The sequence below is a fragment of the Herpailurus yagouaroundi genome, unplaced genomic scaffold, assembly GCF_014898765.1.
Source record: "Herpailurus yagouaroundi ecotype Mexico unplaced genomic scaffold, PumYag 213, whole genome shotgun sequence".
Classification (NCBI taxonomy): domain Eukaryota; kingdom Metazoa; phylum Chordata; class Mammalia; order Carnivora; family Felidae; genus Herpailurus; species Herpailurus yagouaroundi.
In genome coordinates this window covers 6,843,921-6,863,274 of record NW_024412444.1, presented here as the reverse complement: position 1 = coordinate 6,863,274, position 19,354 = coordinate 6,843,921, and the positions used below count along the sequence as shown (strand labels likewise).

Sequence of the window (19,354 nt, the reverse complement as noted above, 5' to 3'; positions counted from 1 at the left end):
CATTAAAATTCATCTAAAGCTGAGATCTCGTATGTTAAGATACAACTTAGAATAAATTTTCATGTTTTGAATTACGTTCCTCCTTAAAGCTGGTATGGACTCGTTTTTTGAAGTTTGGGTTTCCTATGGGTGTTGCTCAGTTTGTCTTGATTTTAGGGAAAGGTACAGAGTAGCCTTCCATGGAGTTGAGTGAAGGAAATACTGGGCCACTTATAAAGCTGTTTGAAGCCATTCCTACATGAATCATGACATTCCCTCTAGGAATGGCTGTGAAACAGAATTTCTTGCATTTGAAGATATTAAAGAAATATTTATGGAGTACCCGCTGTGTTCTGGGCACTGCACGAAGCATTGGGAATAGAACACAGATCAAGGCGGGCTTCTGTTCTCCAGGGGTTTATGTTTTAGTGGAGAAGCTTGAGAATATTGCAAGGAAGAAATGCATAACTTCAAATAGTGCCAGAGTTGGGGGGGGGTGGGCAGTACGGCATCGAGTGTTCAAGGAATGACATTAGTGGAGAGACCCAAGCGGTGAGGAGGTAGCCATGCGGAGATCCATCAGAGAGCATTCTAGGCTGCGGGGGTAGCCGGTCTAGAGACCCAAGTTGGGGATTCATTTAGAGCAGTTTAAGAGCTATCCGCAGGCCAGTGGTAAGAGTTGGGAGGAGGGATAACGGATGAGTTCACAGATGGGCAGAGCTCAGGCTAGCAGGGGGCTCATCGTCCGTGCTGAGGATTTGATTCTAACTGAAATGGAAAACCAGTGATGGATTTCAGTGGAGATCCCCTCATATGATTAACCTTTTGGAAAGACCACTCTGGCCTGTCTGTGGAGATTGCACAGGGAAGGTGAGAGCAGACACTAGAAGCCCGGTTAGGAGGTGATGGCAGGGGTGGCTTGGACCAGTGGGGTTTCTCCAAAGACCAGTGGTGGACCTTGTTGAAAACGGATTTTCAAACTTGAGCAGCTCCGCCTGTGGACTGAAGGCTCCAACAAAGTAGTATTCTCATTGTGCTCCTCTTGAACATGTCTTTGCCCACCTTCTGGTCAAGGTGACTGTTGAGAGCTTAGGTTGGGAGTGTTTACAGCTCAGAAGACTGGAGAGCAGTGGGGACCTGGGGCACGTTCCAGGTGAGTGGAACTGAGTCAGATTCCAGCTAAAGGGATGAGAAACAGATGGTGAGCACTGTGCGTTTCCAGCCCCAGGGCTGGCGTGTGTGGGTCCCCAGCTTCCGCCATCAGTGTCCACGTGTGCAACGGCAGAGTGGCTTTTGGAGGCTCGTCACCCTAGTAGTGTGTACTCCATATTCGCTCTGGCTCCTCAGGCGGTCATTGCTCAGTGTTCTCGTCTGGAAGGAGCTCTCGGTGCAGACAGGTGCAGATAAATGAAGTCACTCTTGCTGTCAGTCATAAGGAGGGAGGAGCTGTCTATAACTCAAAGGCCACAAAATCACAACGGTGACTCTGAGGAGGCCCCGTGCAGGTCTTTCTTTTGTAATCATCCCTGGACATTAAGGAGCAGGCCAAGACTGTGGTCCCCAATTAGCTGGCATTCAAACTGGCCTCCAGGATCTCTGCCTCTGCCCCCAAACCGGTAAAACCAGAGTGACTCCCTCCCCAGTTCTCTTCAGCAGGAAGGTTCATGTCTCAAAGCCTTGCGGGCCACAGGTCTCCGTCGAAACTTCTCAACCCGGCCAGGTAGCACAAAAGCAGCCAAAGACAATATGTAAGTGAGCAGACGTGGTTGAGTTCCAACAAAACCGTTTACAAAAACAGACCCAACGGACCTGGGTTGATGTGCGAGGCAGCATTTGCCAACCCCTGGTTTAAGAAGAAATATGTGAGGGGCACCTGGGTGGCTCAGTCGGTTGAGTGTCCGACTTTGGCTCAGGTCATGATCTCACGGTTTGTGGGTTCAAGCCCTGCATCGGGCTCTGTGCTGACAGCTCAGAACCTGGAGCCGGTTTCAGATTCTGTCTCCCCCTCTCTCTGCCCCTCCCCCCTCAAAAATAAATAAACATGAAAAAAATTTTAAAAAGCTATTTGTTTACAAACTAGAAGAGTTTTTAGGAACTGAACAGAACTCAGGTTCCTGAGTTTGAGCCCACATCGGGCTCTGTGCTGTCAGTGCAGAGCCTATGGGGAATTCTCTGTCACCATCTCTCTCAAAAATAAATAAAACGTTAAAAAAAAATTTTAAAAAGAAGAAATATACGTGTGCTTGTTGGTTAATGAAGGCTTTGAGTGACTTGAGGGTAAAACCCACGACCCCACATCAGCCTGTGATCCCCAAGACCTTCCTTCGCTTCCAGCCATCCCAGCCTTTCCCTGTCTGCCTCCTCCAGTGTGGCATTTACTCTTTATCTTTTTTTTTTTTTTACTGTTTATTTATTTATTTTGAAAGAGAGAGAGAGAGCTTGCAGGGGGAGGGAGGGATAGAGAGAGAGAGCATCCTAAGCAGGCCGTGCGCTGTCCGTGCAGAGCTGGATGAGGGGCTCGAACTCACCAACCCTGAGATCACGACCTGAGCAGAAATCAAGAGTAGGATGCTTAACTGACTGAGCCACTTAGGCATCCCCAAGGCATTTGCTCTTTAGATAAAGTCACCATCATCTTCATGTTAGTTCTGACTTATTTCAAAGACTTTGCATGTACATTTGTTTAAATTGGTCTCATATTTTCTTCATAGTAAAGTAAAAGCAAGTACTTTAGTCTCTTGGACATAAGCATTAATGTTTAAAGTTACAGACTATGTTGTATTTTGACCAACATCTCCAAAAGGCTTTTTAAAAATTCCTCTGATGTTCAATAACCTCTTTTTAAGTACTGTGACTGCTACAGCTTTGGTACTGACTCACAAGGAAGGAGAAGAGGGGAGTCCTTCTGTGGAAGAAGTGGCAAAGTCAGACAACTGTGGAAGTCAGACAGGTGTTATCAGTGAGGGGAGAGGACCAGGTGGTGGACGTTAGGGAGCAGTAAGGACCACAGCAAATCGAGAGCACGTGTCCTTTCTAAAGAAGGCCGCCTCACTCAGTTCCCGCTGGTGGTAGCCCCTGAGGCTGCCTCATGAGCCAAAACTCCCAGTCTTTGTGCAGAATCTTCCAGGTTTTAAGTGAGTTCCAATTTTTAAAACATCTTCACGTTTTTCTTCCTTTCTTGTTTTCGTTTTCACTGAGGCCAAATGAAACCCATGCCTGGGCCGGGTAGGTGGGAACGGGTACTTGGCCTCTACTTGCAGAGTTGATTGCTATAGTTACCGCTGCCCTGGAGGCCCACCCAAAGGATTAGAAGCCTCAGTGCAGCCACTCTGTTTGCTAACTTCTGTGGGTGTGAAAGCCCTTGATGGGTTGCGTGGTGCATGGAAATCCAACATGGCGCCTCTCTCGGGAGCCACAGCCAGGTTGCGGTGGAGGTACCCCCGGTAACTATTTGATGCGATGAAATGTGTGCAATACGGCGTGCCCTAGCAGGAGCATTTCAGGGTGGGCGTGGTGGATGAAGTGATCGCTTAGTGCTAGGGTTTTCCATTTTTCTTTCCTTGAATCAGGGAAAGTCCTTTTTCAGACTGTTTCTGCTCAGAACCCCAGTGTGTCAACACTCAATCACTGAAAGCTCACCGCTGCCTCCTCTGCTTCAGCCCTGAGCCAGGCGCTAAAAGGGTGGTCCGGTTCAGGGGTCAGCATTCCACAGTCTCCAGGCCACAGCTGGCCCGTGGCCTCCTTTTGTCCAGACCATGAGCTCAGAAAGGTCAGGGTCCGTTCGTTGGGCTGGTTCTCTGCTTTGAGCCAGAGTGAAGGGTGCCAAGCTCCAGCCACCCCTCCTCTCCTTTGGGCAAACCCCAAGGAACCCCCTTTGGAACTCTCAAGCTCTAAGGAACCCCCCGTGAAAACCTTTGATTAGAGAAACAGTAACATCACCGGTTCACATTTGTTCTGTGCCGGTGTTGCCTGTTGCTAAAAGCCAAGCTGTGTGTTTGTGGTCCTGTAGCACCTGGGCGGCCGTGCTGTCCTTACCACCTTTGGCCAGTGAGGAAACCGAGGCTCAGAAGCCTAAGGAACGTGCCCAGGCAACACAGCACGTGATGAGATGGAGCTCGGACACAGGCCCTGACTCCCAGATCCAAGGGAACCCACCTCAAGCTGTGCTCCCTTCCTTCTGGCTTTGGACTTATCCTGAGTGGGCCACACAAGATGATTTCAGGTGAAATTTTGATCGCTAAGTGAATATTTGAATGTGTGCTTTGGAAAAAATACTAGCTTGCTGTTGATGGCAGAGGTTCTCAACCATCAAGGATTTGATCCCCCCTTCTTCCCGAAAGCATTTGGCCATATCTGGAAACATTTCTGGTTGTCACACCTAGGGAGGGGGCTGCTCCTGACATCTAGTTGGGCAGAAGACAGGGATGCTGTTGAACATGCTACACTAACACAGACTCTCCCCTCACCACAGAGAACTACCTGGTCCCAAATGTTCAGCAGTGCTGGGGTTGAGAAACTGACTTATCCTCTTAATACAAAGTTTCCTTTTCAAAGTATACTTGAGGAAAGAAATAATTAAGGACAAAAATAAGTACTAGGAAGGGCTCGTGAAGATAGGGCAGAAAGCATGTGTGTGATACCCAGCCGTAGTATACGGAGGTCGAGGGAGCAGAGGATGTAACACAACTATATTAAAAAAAAAAAATTATGGCGGCACTTGTATGGACTCTCCAAAGCAATCTGCAGCCAGGGCTAGCTTTCTTGGTCAGGCTTCTTTCTTCGCAGGTGTTTTCTAGATCATCTTGATCACACCTGTTCTTGGCTATCACCTTCCTAGGAGTGTCCCAGGAAATTAGCTTGGAGTGGCTTCGAGGGGTTTACTCAGTGCTGCTGTGGTTTCGTCGCCTCCCACAAAGTGTCTGGGCCCTTGGATGTTGGCGTTCCCCACTGAGGGATCTTTGAACTAGGACAGATTATGTATCTCTTGGTGTGGGAAACCAGAATGGGTGGGTTTCCAGAGACTGGAGTCGGGAATTCAGGTTGTAGGGGGTGGTGTCTTTGACAAGGTAGGGTGTACAGCCTCTGTCCCAGCTGATGGCAGAGGCACATGATGTTGGCAACAAAGCATCTATGGCGATGGTTTGGTAGATCAGGACCAGCCCGTGTATAGGGCTTAGAATTAAACTGGGATTTATCAAACACCCTCAATTTTCCAACACCTAATTGAAATAGACATGACAGACTATTGTTTGATTGTTTGTGATGAAGGGAGCTCTCTGTGAGGGGGTAAGGAGTGCTTATTCACAAGAACTCCGGGTGGTAATATAAATGGAAATACGTGATGCGCTAATCTAGCTCAAGCATGGTAATAGGAACACAGAGCCAGGGCCCCTTGCAGGAGAATATGTGTGTTTATAACTGACAGTCATGTCTTTGCAGCCATGGTGTAGATGATGTCAGGGCTCAAGAAGAATAAAGACAAATTTTGTAACCCCGTAAAAAACCAGCCACCTTTTCACTTCACATCTGCTTGGCTACCATCAAAAAAAAAACAAAACAGAAAATAACAAAATGTTGGCGAAGACATAGAGAATTTGGAATGCTTGTGCACTGTTGGTGGGAATGTAAAATGGGACAGCCGCTGTAGAAAACAATATGGTGGTTCCTAAAAGAATTACAAATAGAACTTACTATATGATCCAGCGAACCCACTGCCGGGTATATACCCAAAAGAATTGAAAGCAGGGTCTCAAAGAGATATGTATACATTCCTGCTCATTGCAGCATTTTCGCAGTAGCCAAGGGATGCCCATTTGGGTTGTTACCCAAACAAATGAATGGATGAATAAAATGTGGTATCTACATACAATGGAATGTTATTCAACCTCAACAAGGAAGGGCATTCTGATTCTTGTCACAATGTACGTGAGCCTTGAGGACATTATGCTAAGTGAAATAAGCCAGGCACAAAAAGACAAATATATGCTCTCACTTGCGCGAAGTGCCTACAGTCAGTCAAAGTCATAGAGACGGAGAAGGAAAGACAGACACCAAAGGCTGGGGAAAGGGGGGATGGTGGGAAGTTGTTGTTTAGTGGGTATTGAGTTTCCATTTTGCTGATGAAAAACAGATTCCGGAGGTTGGTTGCACAACAGTGCGAATGTACTTGACATTGCTGAACTGTACTCTTAGAAATGGTTAAGATGGTAAATTTTATGTTTTGTTTTTTTTATCATAGATTTTTTCTTAAGCGTCTGAATTCACAAATGTGGGTGGTTTTTAATGAGTGGTGTTACCCAGAGCAAGCGTAGTCAAGTCGCCCACAGTTGAACCAGGCTGAATTATGAGTGTGCCGTTTGTCCTTCTCTTGACCTTTCCTAAATGGTGAAAGAGTCCCACTTTCCCGTACTCCTGATGGCGGTCCTTGGATCCAAGCTCATTGTCATCTTGACAGCGTAGGGGTTTTGTCCTGCTGCAGAGGGTGAGCGCTAACCATGGGGTAGGAAGCGCTTCCATGGGTCCGTCTGATGTATCACTGCCTGTAGCATTTATAGTACATTGTACTCCGTTTTTATTTGCTTCTACTGGGATGGGAGCCAAGCCAGTAAAAGGCAAACAGCATTAATTCAGTGATGACATATGCCACTGAAAACTGTTTTTCTTTTCTTTTTTTTTTTTTAATTTTTTTAAAAAAGCAGAATGGAGGCACTTTACTCAGATTCTCCTGGATACTGAAATAAAACCTGAGGGGAGAGAGGGATACGGGGAGGTCATTAATCCTTGCCTCGCTCCTGTGAATGCTCAGAGAGGGTTAGTTTGCATCTTGCTCTAAGTTTTATCTGGAAGGCGTTTCAGAAGCAGGCTCCTTCTCCTGGCCTCCGTCTTCTTACCTTCCTGGCAGCCCTTTATCTGCACGTCGCAGCCATGGCGCTGCAGGGACGGGTGGGTGTAAGTTGTGACCCCCGTCCCATTTCTTCCTGGTACACACGGGCCAGCAAGATGCGGCTCTGGAAAGAGGATGGGAAGGGTCCAAGTTCATGGGGGGGGGGGGGAGGGGCACCATTGTACAGTTGGAGCCAAAGCCTGGTCAGTTTCGAATGGGTTGAAAAATAAAATCTCTTCGAAAATAAATCTTGAATTGGGAAAGGGGCCTTGTACAGAAACAACTTCTTTCGTGATTGCCGAATCCTGGTCAGGAGCTTCTTACACCATAATTCTTGCGTTTGATGATGAGGCCCTTTAAAATTACCCGAGTCCGTGTTGTTCTGCTCTTCCTCGGGTCAGAGTGCCCCCCTGCAGCCTGAAATTAGGCTGGCTAGAGTGAGCTGGCAGCAGGGGCAGGGGTGAGGGTGGCGGGTCTGATGTGTGACATGAGGGAGCAGTGAGGACTGTGGCAAACTTGTGACACATGCCCTGTCTGGAAAAAGAGTGTTCTGCTCACTTCCAGCTGACGTTTGCCGTGTGGGGATTCAGGCCTGTGCTGCCAACCTTAAACACTTCTGGTAGGAGCTTCCATTGTTGATTTTTTTTTTTTTCCATGCGAACCAAATCGCTTATTCAATGTTGGCAGCAAACTCAGTCCGATAATAATCAGTGGGGGAGGGGCGCCAAGCCAGGCCCACGGATGGGCTTCGGCTTCACACAACCCGTGGTGGGCAGGGATCGAAGTCCGGTTCTGCTGGGAACACCGGCCCTTCTGGATAAATCAGAGATAGAGGTGAGCAGAAAGAAGCTCCATGAGCCCAAAAAGGGGCTGGACTCCTTCTGGCGTCAGGATTTGAGCATCGGGGAGGGGGCATGCTCTCCAGGATTGGGGCAGCCAAGTTCGGCTCGGCCCTTTCAGTAGGCAGCTGGGCCACGAGTTGCAGCGCTGAAGGAAGGTGAGCCACTCCCAGCCACCGGGAGGGTCTGATTTTACCCCATCGACAGCACTGGTGCTGGGTTTCATAGAAAGGAAGAGAAGAATGACTGTTCCCTGGAGGATGTCTCCTCTGTGACCAGTCAGGCCCGCTTCAGGAGCATGGGACCTGGGCAGGCACACGGGGCCCTGTGCTCAGAAAGCCCTGTACTTGCCCTCACCCTCCCCCGCCCCCATCTTGAAACTCCTTGATAACTTTCAATCAGGACCCCCCCCCCGCCCCCGATTTCATCTTGCATCTGGCTCTGTCAGTTAGCTAGCCATAATTTGCATCATCTGCTTCACATTGGTTTAACTCATTTAATCCTTAGAAGTCCTCTGAGAGGTGAATGAGCATTATCATGTCTCCCTTTGATAGGGGAGGGACCCGAGGCTCAGAGACGGGCAGTCACTTATCCAAAGTCACACAGCTAGAAAGGCCTGAGCCAGAATTTGTAATCAGGTCTGCCTGACTCTGAAATGGAGGACGTTTGTTGGTTGTGCTGAAATTTCATAGTATGTTCCAGTCTCTGGGGGCTGTAGCGTGGGGAAGATTGTCAGGGGACTGAAGAAGTCACGGGAGCAAGAGAGTGTATATCCAGCCCAGGCAGCATGTTATATGTACCTGGTAGTTTCTGGTAGTTCAACACCAGTTCTGGTGTTGTTAGACTTTGTCCTCCGAGGGCCACGGATTGAGTCAGGCAGCGGGACAGGTGTTTCTCCCAAAGGACAGCAAGAAGTGTGGTGCGGTCGTATCTCAGGGCAAACTTTGAGGTTGTGCCTTCTCACAGGCAGCCTCCTGTGTGATTGGCACTTAGGCTTTCAGATATGACGTGGGGATCCCATGCTGCAGACACCCAGGGAGCCCTCAGCATCCGAGTGGTGCTGCTGGGGTGTTGGCGAGGGAGAGGATAGGGACGGTGATGACGATAATCCCGCCGATAACATCAACGAGGCGCTGATGGCTGCCAGGCAACCTTCTAAGTGTTCTATATGCACTAGTTCACATAATCCTCACGCTCCGCAGCATAGTAGGCAATATTCTCTCCATTCACAGATGAGGAAACTGATGCACAGAGAGGTTAAGTCACGTGCCCAGAGTTGCACAGCTGGTAGGAGACAGAGCTTCACTGCTGTTCTTCCACGTACAGATGGCAGTCAGCCCTCCCTTCGGGGACCTTCTAGTAGTGAGAAGAGCAGTTATAACGGAGTGTGGCGTGTGCAGTAAGAGAAGTGCATGATGAAGGTGTTGGTGAGAACGAGGGTAGGTGCACAGCATTGCTCAATGCCAGGCACACTCCTAGGCGTTCTGTGTGTATCTTCCCAATGAATGTTGCACCCCGCCCCGTGAAGCAGGGTTATTTTAGCCCTTTTTATAGATGAAGAACGCCAGGCCCGAAATGATTCAGGTTATTGGTTAGAAGTCACATAGTGGCGCCTGGGTGGCTCAGTCAGTTGAGCATCCGACTCTTGATGTAGGCTCAGGTGGTGATCCCAGGGTGTGGGATCGAGCCCTGTGCTTGGAATTCTGTCTCTCTCTCTCTCTCTGTCTCTCTCTGTCTCTCTCAATCCCTCTGCTCCTCCTCCACTCACGTGTGCATTCTTTCTTTCTCTGAAATGAAAAAAAAAAAAAAAAAAAAAGGTCACATAGAAAGTAGCAGAGCCAGGATTTGAACCTGTGATCTCAAACTCTGTTCTGCCTTCCAGAGATAGCACAGACTGAGGGCCTGGGGAGGCCTCATGGAGAAGGTAGTCCCTGAGCCCAGATTTAGGGAGCAATGGGAGCTTCTGGGGGCAGAGGGGGAATGGCATTCCTGGCAGTGGGAAGGCAAGGCAGGGACAAAGGTGGAAGGTGGGACTGTGGCCCAGCATGGTCCCTGGTTGGATGGGTGCTCCTGGAGCACAGTGGTGGGGAGCGGCAGGAGGTCATGGGTGGGCAGGAAGGCCATGGTGTCCCTGAGAGCAGTGAGGAATTCCTGAGGACAGGGCACACGGTTTCACATGGTTGTGTGCACATGGGATGAAACTCCGGGCTCCTGGTACCACGAGGACAAAGCAATCCCGTAAATCGGACAATCAGGTCAACTTTATCATGCCTCTCATGGCAGTCCAACAGCACTTGTATTTTTGCCTGGCCTTTAGGGGAGAGACCTGGACAAATCCAGCTGCCGTCAGGACAGCATTGTCTTAGAGGTCTCTCACCCGGCAAGGTGTTGCGGATGAGGGTCACTTCCCCACCCCCTCGAACAAAATTCTCACGCGAGCACTATGAGATGTCAGAGGAATGACTCAGTCGTGAAAGCGGAGATTGAGCCTCGCCCGGCCCCAGGCCGGCTGTGACTTCAAGACCCCTACTCTGCAGACCTCCATTCTCTCCTCTGGCAAGACTTTTCTGAGATTTGAGGCTCCCCAACAGCATGATGCAAACTTGCCCTCTCACTTTGTGGGGGATGAGGGAGGGACAGACACAACCACCAACACATGAGATTTCTGGGGCAATGGGATATGCCATTGACCCTCACAGCTAGACCAGGACTTAGAAGGCTGAGAAATTCTGGGTGGCCATTGTTTACTGGTTTTAGGTTGGCAGAGATGCCCCAGAGCTGGTGTTTCCAATGACTGTTGGAACTGGAATGGGTGTCGCAGTGACAGACGGGCGTGAGGGGCTGTTTCGGCCCAGCATCCTTTTCAGTGTCTCAGGATGAACAGGACCTGGCGTTAGCATTTGGCCTCCTCCCCTGCCTGCCTACCTTGTAGTAGCCCAGGCAAAGGGTACTTTTTTGTCAAGAGGCACAGAGAGAAATAAGATATTGGGGGTTCACCCGGTTTGCACAGGCCTCCCAGGGAGGATACTGAATTCACTTGGACACGTGGCCTGTAATGCAACCCTCCCGCCACGTTTTCCATGAACAGGACCTTCCGGTTTTTAAGATACTCCCGGCCATCAGCCAGATAATTGCCTGGCTGGGCTGCCCCCTGCTGTAGCCCAGCAAAATCCTTCTCATTTGTGACTGTGGTTCTTTCAGCCTCACCAGAGCTTTGCTATTAAAGCTTTATGTCAAGGGAGGGGTGGCACATAGGATCTTTGTAAGCCTCAGCTCACAACCCTGCTTCCAATCCTCTTGGGACTAGAACCTGTTCCTAATTCAGCGTATAGGGCCTGGCTGATGTGGCCTCTGCCTCTCTATCGTGGTTCCCCCCGTTCTCATGCTCTCGGTCCAGAACACACTTCTCCCCCTGGGCTCAGCCTGGCTAACTCCCCTTCACCCTTCAGGTGTCCGTGTCAAGGAGCCCCCTCCAGAATCCCAAAGACAGGACAGCTCCTCCCCTGTTCAGACCCCCTGGGTCTCCTTAGCATCACATCCATTTCATCCTAATTACATGTTCTTATGTCTGCTTCTCCCCCTTTACGTGATGCCTGCCCCACGGTGCTGGACTGTTTTCATCTGACACCCTGCTGTGTCTCCATCCCCTAGGACCACGTCTGGCACACACTAGGGACTTGGCAAATAGCTATCTAATGAGAAATTGTGGAGCAAAGGGTCAAGAGAAATGGGCTGGCGCAGTGAGGAAGATACTTTACAAACCGTGAAGTGCCGTGTTACGGTTTTTCATCACAGTGCGCCTCACCTGCCTGCCTCTGTCTTCTTACCTGTGAGCTGGCATCAGGCTGGCCCTGCGTGTTGACAGGCCCGTGCGGGAAACAAAAGAGGGGATCAAAGTAAACCAGAGGAAGCCAGTGAAAAGCTCCCTAACATGTGTCTTCATTACTCAGGAGACTTGCCTCTTTATAAATCTGGTCCCAGGGCCAATTCCTTCTTTCCTGGGCAGCCCACCTTCTATGACTTGGAAACCCAGCCTGATGAGCCCTGCATTTAAGCCACCCTGCAGAGGGACACTCTGGGCTGGCTGAACGCTGGCCTACTTTTTGCAGAGCAGAAGGATCCTTGCTGAGAACAAGTCAGCCTGCAGCCAGCTGTAGATTTTTCCAGGGGCTTCTCCCTGCGATCACAGTTAACCTTTGCTTTCTCGCCACCTGCCTCCCATGATTGGCTGCGGGCACCCCTGCTCTTCCCAGCCCCACGCGGCATCTGAGCTCCATTTGCGCCACCTGGAGATTTCCAGGCATCTCCCCCGCGGTCTAAAGGAGGGTAGGTTTCTTCCGGAGCCTCCTGGGGACTTGTGAAGATCCTCCGGGGCCTGCAAGAGCCAGCGGAAAGAGCTGCTTGGGTAAGAGGTATCTGCGGACCAGAGAAAAGCCTACATCATTTCAGACTTTCCTTTGAACTCCTAGATGGGCTGCTCTTCAGAGGCAGATGTGTGCTGGGACCAGAGCGAGGCATGGCTTCCTATCCCCACTTGTCCTTGAACTTTTAGAAGGATGGGGATAAGAGGAGAACCTGGAGAAACGGGATCTCGGGGGATCCGGGTGGCAGGAACTGCTGGGTAGGTGGCCCCTGGGTGTTCCTGCTGGATTGTTCTATCATTCAGTCTTGTGAGTCGTGGGCTGGGACTCCAGGGTGAGAGCTGTTGCTCTGCCTGGAGTTCCATGCCCAGTCGCCCCCCTTGCCTGGGAGACTGGGAGTCCCATGCTTGGTTGGTTGTCCCACTCTGACTCTGTCTTTCAGGGAGAGATGGTTTGGCAAAACAGAATGGGGTACAGGTACTAGAGGAAGCGGTGATGGGTGCTGAGCAGGTGAAGAATATAACCGTTGTTGCTGTAGCTGCTTATCTTAGTAAAACCCCTCAGGCCCTCCCTCCGGCCCTGGCAGTTTGGACCCTGAGAGGCTCTCGGAGGGCCACCTCCGCCAGCCCTGGTCCCTTTCTAGAGGCAAGGGCGATGCTGCCTTCAGACTGGAGCACCTTTCTTCGGTGTATCCAAATGCTGCCGTGGGTCACCATGCTCTCGAGTGAGGCTGGATGTGTGTCTTTTACACAACTCTGCGTCAGAACACCTTGACCTCTACCCGCGAGTCCGTCCCACAGGCAGTGCCGGGAAAAGCGCCTTTTGGGTTGGGACTTGGTAGGAAGTGGTGCCAGCTACAGGTGACCACTCTTATCCTAGGGTAGCCGAAGCAGGCAACTCCGTCCTCTGGAAACCACCCCAAACTGGAACAGAGCTCCGTATCTTGTTCTGGCTCCCTGTTCCCCGTCTCCACCAGCCCCTCCTCTAACTGCCATGGTTTCTCTTTGCAGCAGAAAAGAACACCTCTGGAATGATAAGCCGTCCTTCTCCAGGGAGGATGGAGTGGATCATCCCTCTGATTGTGGTATCAGCCTTGACCTTCGTGTGCCTCATCCTTCTCATTGCTGTGCTAGTTTATTGGAGGTGAGTAAGCCAGGCTGCACCCACAGAGGGGAAGTGTGGGCTGGGTTCTGCCGCAAGCACGCTGCCCGGGGAGGGGAGCCCGTGGCTTCTCATTCAGTAAGGTGAGGCAGCTGGAGTGTTGCTGGGGTCACCATCGGGGGGAATCCGCTCTATCTGGAAGCAGCTGCTGGGCTGGAGCCTCTTCTGAGATCAAGGCACTTAGGATGAGCTTGAGATTTAGTGCCACAGGAGCTTTCGATTGGGAATCCGGCAGATCCGGGTTCGGATCCCAGTGTTGGTATTTGCTAGATTCAAATCCCATTTCCACCTGAAGTTTGAGTTTATGGGAAATGAGTTAATGAGGTTCGTAGCATTTCCAGCTTCTCAGGGGCCATGTTTCACTTTGCTGTATCTACCTAATGACCTTCCTTGACCTGAAAATTTTTGTCACAGCCTTTTGCTGAAAATCCGGTGGTAGGGAAACCTTTAGCGTATTCTGTGGCGTTTAATACATGGAATATAAAAACGGCTGATTTTAAGTCCTCCCTGTATTATCGTTGTCCTTGAACTAGTTCTCACTACTTCCCCTGGGAAGCCTTCTTGCAGCTTCTGCTTAACAGTTCTGCATTTTTCAGCTACCTTCTCCAAGCCAGCTTAACTGAGCAAGGTAGGTTGGCCTGGCTACCTTAACCTTTCAGACTAGTGTAGGAGGCTTCTGGCCTTGAACAAGCTTCCTCCATGATGAGCAGGCGTCCTGTTTCCATCCCTTGCTTCCTTCTTGCCTTTCCTGCAATTAATTTTGAGCTCCTGTTCTATGCCAGACATTCTTCTCTCCCGGAGGTTACTTTTCAGTGGGGGAGACAGACCATAAACAAAGCACATAAGTAAAATCTAGGATACTTAAGACAGTGTCCAGTGCGTAAAGGAGAAAACTAAATCTGGAAAGAGGGGAGGCATTCTGGGATTGATGGGGAGTGTTCAGAGTAGTTAAAGCAGCCCTAAGTGGCAAGGGATATTTCAGCTAAGATCTAAAAGGGACTAAGATCCAAAGACACTCAAATGGGCTCCATGTAGGGCAAGTTGCAAGTGGCGGAAACAGCATGTGCAAAGGCCCTGAGGCAGGAATGTGCCTGGTATTTTTCAGGAATATCTAAGAGGCCAGTGTGGCCAGAGCACGTGAGCATGGGGGAGAGTGGTCAGAGAGGGCATCAGGAAGAAATGGGGTAGAGGGGAGTCCTGTCAAGTACAACCTTGTGGGTTATTCTGAATACATTGCCTTTCACCCTGAGATAAGTAGGACTTGCTGCAGAAGGGTGTTCTGATCTAACTTCTGGATTACTTAGCTGCTATGTTGCAAAAAGCTTGGGGAGGATCAGGGGCAGAAGCAAAGAGACCATCTGAGGGACTGATTGAACTAGTCCAGAAGGAGGTGATGAGGGTAGCAATGCAGATGGTAGGAATCCATTGGATTTAGATACATTTTGAAGGTGGGATGGACAGAGTCTGCTGGCAGATAGGCCGTATGTTCTAATTCAGTAGAACCAGGAGATAAGGATTCATCTGCAGCTTCCTTGAGTGTCTGATGGCACCTATAACACTCTTAGTTCTGCAGACCTGCTGGATCACAAATTTCATGGTGTCAGGGATAAGCCCCGGAACGCTAGCCCCACCTCCACGTTGCTCCTTCTCCAGGACAAGTGGTTTGCAAACACGCACTGGTCTGGAGCCCATTGGTATATTGGAAGCTGCCCAACACAGGTCTGCGTATGCAGAAGTAACAAGAGATGTGCGCACTCCTGTCTTGGCCGTGCTCGGGACTGTGTGGTTTGAGTTGCACACCCTCCCCACGGAGGCGCGGAGACGGTGCACGGCTGCCCCACACCGGTGACCGTTGTATACCAGCTGCAGTGTGAAACGGTTCCCGTGCTGAGCACTTGTAGCAAAAACCTCAGGGCTGCTTGCAATTGGCCCGTCTTGGTCCTATGCACCCCTCCCCCCTGCTGAGAATAGATCGCTGTGACCAAGAAAGGCCATGGGAAATGTGGCCAAGCCTGCAAGGGAACCGGGCCAGCCAAAACACACAGGTCCACACTACAAGCTACGTGGAGGAAAGGACTGTATAATCGGGTAAAGACAGCTTTACAGCCCTTCCATTCAAGATGCATTTTCCCATCAGAAAAGGATAATACTCCTTAGAAAAACTCAGTCTGAATAGAAAATGTATTGAATAATAACGATTTGTGTATAAAAATTAGGTCTTTCTTCTCTATGTGTATGTATTGAAAGCTAGATTAACCAGAAGTGGGGCACCTGGGTGGCTCAGGCAGTTAAGCATCTGACTTCGGCTCAGGTCATGATCTTGCAGTTCATGAGTTGGAGCCCCGCCTTGGGCTTTGCTGATAGCACAGATCTTCCCTCTCTGCCCCTCCCCTACTCATGCTCTCCCCCTCTCCCCCCTCTCCCTCCCTCTCTCCCCATCAAAAATAACATTTAAAAAATAAATAAATTAAAAAAAAAATAACCAGAAGCTTAAACTTGAGCAGACTGCGCACGTGATCTTTTGCTAGACTCTGAGTGCCCGTATACAAAAGTGAATGCGAAGGAGAAAAATTCTTAGAGATGAAGGAAAGTAACATTGAATTAGCATTAGAACGGATGAGTCGGCTAAGCAGGAGAACAGCCTAGAGGAGACCAGGACCTGTTATCTGTCCCAACTTTTTTGTGTTTTATTCATGTGAAAGAAGGAAGCATTGGGGAGCTCACACAGAAAATGGGTCAACGCGGAAGAGACAGGCATTTCCTGCCGGCAATGCGGTTTTGACAGTGTTGCTTTTCTGCCTTTTGAGGCACAGTGAGAACGGGTGATTGGCAAGCTGACTTGACGTAAGTGGAGCATTGAGGCAGATCAACACCTTCTGGATCGGTTCCTCAGTGGCAGGCCTGGCACCCAGGGGTTCCAGCCGGCTCAGTGTGGTGGCAGTTTCTGCACCGAAGGACTGACTGTTTGCAGCTCTTGTTCTGGTCCCTGAGTGTGGTCACTCGGAGTCGTGGACCCTGCAGTTGAATGCATCCAGGATGAAAGCTGAGGTCTGTGATTTCTTTTTCTCCACGAGTGCTGGCTAAGGTTTTCCGAGTCCCCTTTTAGTGCCAGGAACCATGCCGAGCACTTGGGGGGCACCGTCTTAGGTGATTCTCCGAAGAAATCTTAGGGCAGGTACTATTATTCCACTTAAAAAACCAGGGACTGGGAATTCAGGGAGGTCAAGCGACTGGCCCAGAGTCCTGGAGGAAGTGGGGTGAACCCTGGTTTTGAATACAGGGCATTTTCGTTCTAGAATCCATAACCTTCCTCGGGGCATCCGGGTGGCTCAGTCTGACGTCGGCTCAGGTCATGATCTTGCGGCTTATGGGTTCCAGCCCCGCATCAGGCTCTTTGCTGACCGCTCGGAGCCTGGAACCTGCTTCGGATTCTGTGTCTCCCTCTCTTTCTGCCCCTCCCCTGCTCATTCTCTCTCTCTCTTTCTGTCAAAAATAAACAAACATTAGAATCCATAACCTTCTTGAACCACTAAGATGCATGTCTCACACATACATCCCATGATAGCTTAGCACAACTGACGTTCGGCCAAATCCACGGGAGGTGGGGTCAGTGGGCCTGTTGTGCCAGCGCCTTCCTGTTGAGCGTCCCCTGCTGTCTTTGGCCAGGGAAGGTAGAGGACCCAGTGTTGGTTGAGTGCCCACTACGGGCCACGAAGTGAGCAGCAGCAGCATCCACAGTGTTGGACTTGACAAAAACCGATGTCAAGCGGCCTTACGCTCACGGGGGAAAAAATCCATTGATGCACGGAATTGAAAAGTTTGGTGCACGAGGCCCCGCTAGATTGGCGAGAAGGAACCAGACAGAACAGCAGGGCTCGGCTTGTGTTGTGTGCCTGTGTTTCTCTCCCTCTTGTCTCAGATTTGCTCTCCCCGTGTGGGCTTTTGTCTGAGGCCCTCTGTTTCCACATGGTGGCCTCTGGTCCACATGAGACATACACCCTCCCATCCCCGTGGAAGGGAAGAGAAATTCCCTAAGTGTTCCATCTCAGCCCCAACATGGTGTCTCTTAGAACTGACTCAGGTCATTTGTTCACCCCTTGAGCCTGTTGGAGGCGTTAAGGACTTTTGTCAGGCCTGGCTCTTAAATGAACTGTAAAGCCCAGAAGTGAGGTCTTTGCCATCGGAATCACATGCACAAAACTGGACAATGGGTGTTTTCCCAAAGGACCTCCAGGGCCCGGAAAGTGACCAGATGCAGGTGCCAGGTAGACAGAAGCAGCCAGTGTCTCAGAAGCAACCTTCAAAAGAAGTGGCGAAATTAGAACCAGGGGGAGAGGGGTGTCTGTTAAGAAAAGAGAATTCTGATGTGGATAGCAAAGAAATACACAGGTGGGTAGTAGGAAAGAAACAAAGCAGGCGTGCAAGCTCAGCCTGGCTAGCTGAGGGTTCTCAGCTAGGACTCTGCTGTCATGCATGCATGTGCCATGGACTGGAAGAAGGGCCACTCCCCTTTCCTCCCAACTATGGAGGACGTTTGGAGGCTTATGTCCAGAGCACCAGGAGAGCACAAAAGCAGGGCTGCGTGGAGGCCTGATGCCCAGGCTGGGTCTTAAAGGTTAAGCCTAGTGAATAAGGTGAGCAGGCATGGGGCCAGAGGGAATCTGGCGGATCGTAAGCAGGCATCTGGGGTTCACTGTCACTGGAGTTGGGGGACAGCGAGAGCCAGATCGTGAAACACTTGGGGTGCCACCCGAAGGGATATGTGCCTTAGCCTAAGCGTGATGGAAGGGCGTGAAGGAACCACAGCTGCAGGAAGGCAAGATGAGAAAGAGGCAGTCTTGGGGAGCGGTGAGGGAGCGGCCTGGGCCCAGAGGCAGACAGCCTGGATTTGGAGCCAGGATCCACCGTTCACGACCCATGGCCTCAGAGCATGTGTTGTTAGCAGGGGCTCAGTTATGCCCAAGTGGGTGAACATGAGTTCTTGGGAGGTGAAAAAACGTACTCTTTTAAGGCACAGATACACATGTAGTACACAAAAGCACAGCACGTTATTGGTATTAAAATTTCACTGGGAGGGGGCGCCTGGGTGGCTCAGTCGGTTAAGCGTCCAACTTCAGCTCAGGTCACGATCTCACGGTCCGTGAGTTCGAGCCCCGCATCGGGCTCTGGGCTGATGGCTCAGAGCCTGGAGCCTGCTTCCGATTCTGTGTCTCCCTCTCTCTCGGCCCCTCCCCCGTTCATGCTCTGTCTCTCTCTGTCTCAAAAATAAATGAAAACGTTAAAAAAAAAATTAAAAAAAAAAAAATTTCACTGGGAGGTAGCGATGGGGGAGGGCGGGAAGGCTTATTTATAGGCCCCTTAGGAAGTGCACTTGGTCATGATGAGCCCCAGGTGATGTGAGGAAGGGTCCACCACTATATTGTACACCTGAAACTAATAGAACACTGTGAACCAACTTTTTGAAAAGGCCCCTTAGGAGAGGTGCCAGTGGGAAGAAGAACTGAGAATTTCTTCATCTGCAATATAGTCCAGAAATGGGCCCATTGGGCTCCCGTGAGGAGTAGGTGTGTGCTCTGGAAAATGGTTATCCCAGGGCCTGGTGCACGATAAACAAGCAATGATAGCTGTGTTATCCCCGACTTTAGTGAAAAATAAAAATTCACTTCTGGGTCCTGGTGTGCCAGAAAAGAAGTTCTTTAACAAAACCAGATTTACAGATCTAAATGAATGCTGTCCCTCACACATAATCAGTGTGTGGCTGTATACTTTCCAGTCATGTGTCATTGCTTAAAACATGGCTTGAAAATAACTTTTGGAACTTCCTTCTAGAGTTCATTCTTCGGAATGCTCTCAGAAGTGCCAAGTATTTATCCTAGAAATAGCTCAGAGTCATGTGTTTGGAGCTCAGTAGAGTATAAATGTAGGTGAACCAACTGAGGAGAACAGAACCACATTGGACCAAAAAGGAAAGGTTAATGAAATGGGTTTGGGGGATGCTCCCAGTGGGCCTAAAAGCAATTCCAGAAGAGCAGATCCCTAAGTAACTAGGTTAAAGGCATGACTCAGCCAGCCCACTCTTCTTGAAGCCCGGTGGTCAGCCTCATTAACTCATGACCGGCTTCATCAGAGCA

At 50.1% G+C, this 19,354-nt stretch overlaps 1 protein-coding gene across 4 annotated transcripts in view; it reads left to right on the top strand.

Annotated features, from left to right (window-relative positions):
- PTPRG (protein tyrosine phosphatase receptor type G) overlaps positions 1-19,354 on the top strand; it is a 722,691-nt gene that overhangs the window by 623,992 nt on the left and 79,345 nt on the right. For 3 of the 4 annotated variants that reach the window (XM_040454574.1, XM_040454573.1, XM_040454570.1), the window contains one exon: positions 13,073-13,205. In XM_040454574.1, the coding sequence (XP_040310508.1) occupies positions 13,073-13,205 (133 nt within the window). The remainder of the gene's footprint in view (positions 1-13,072; positions 13,206-19,354) is intronic. The other variant, XM_040454572.1, reaches the window with a different exon arrangement.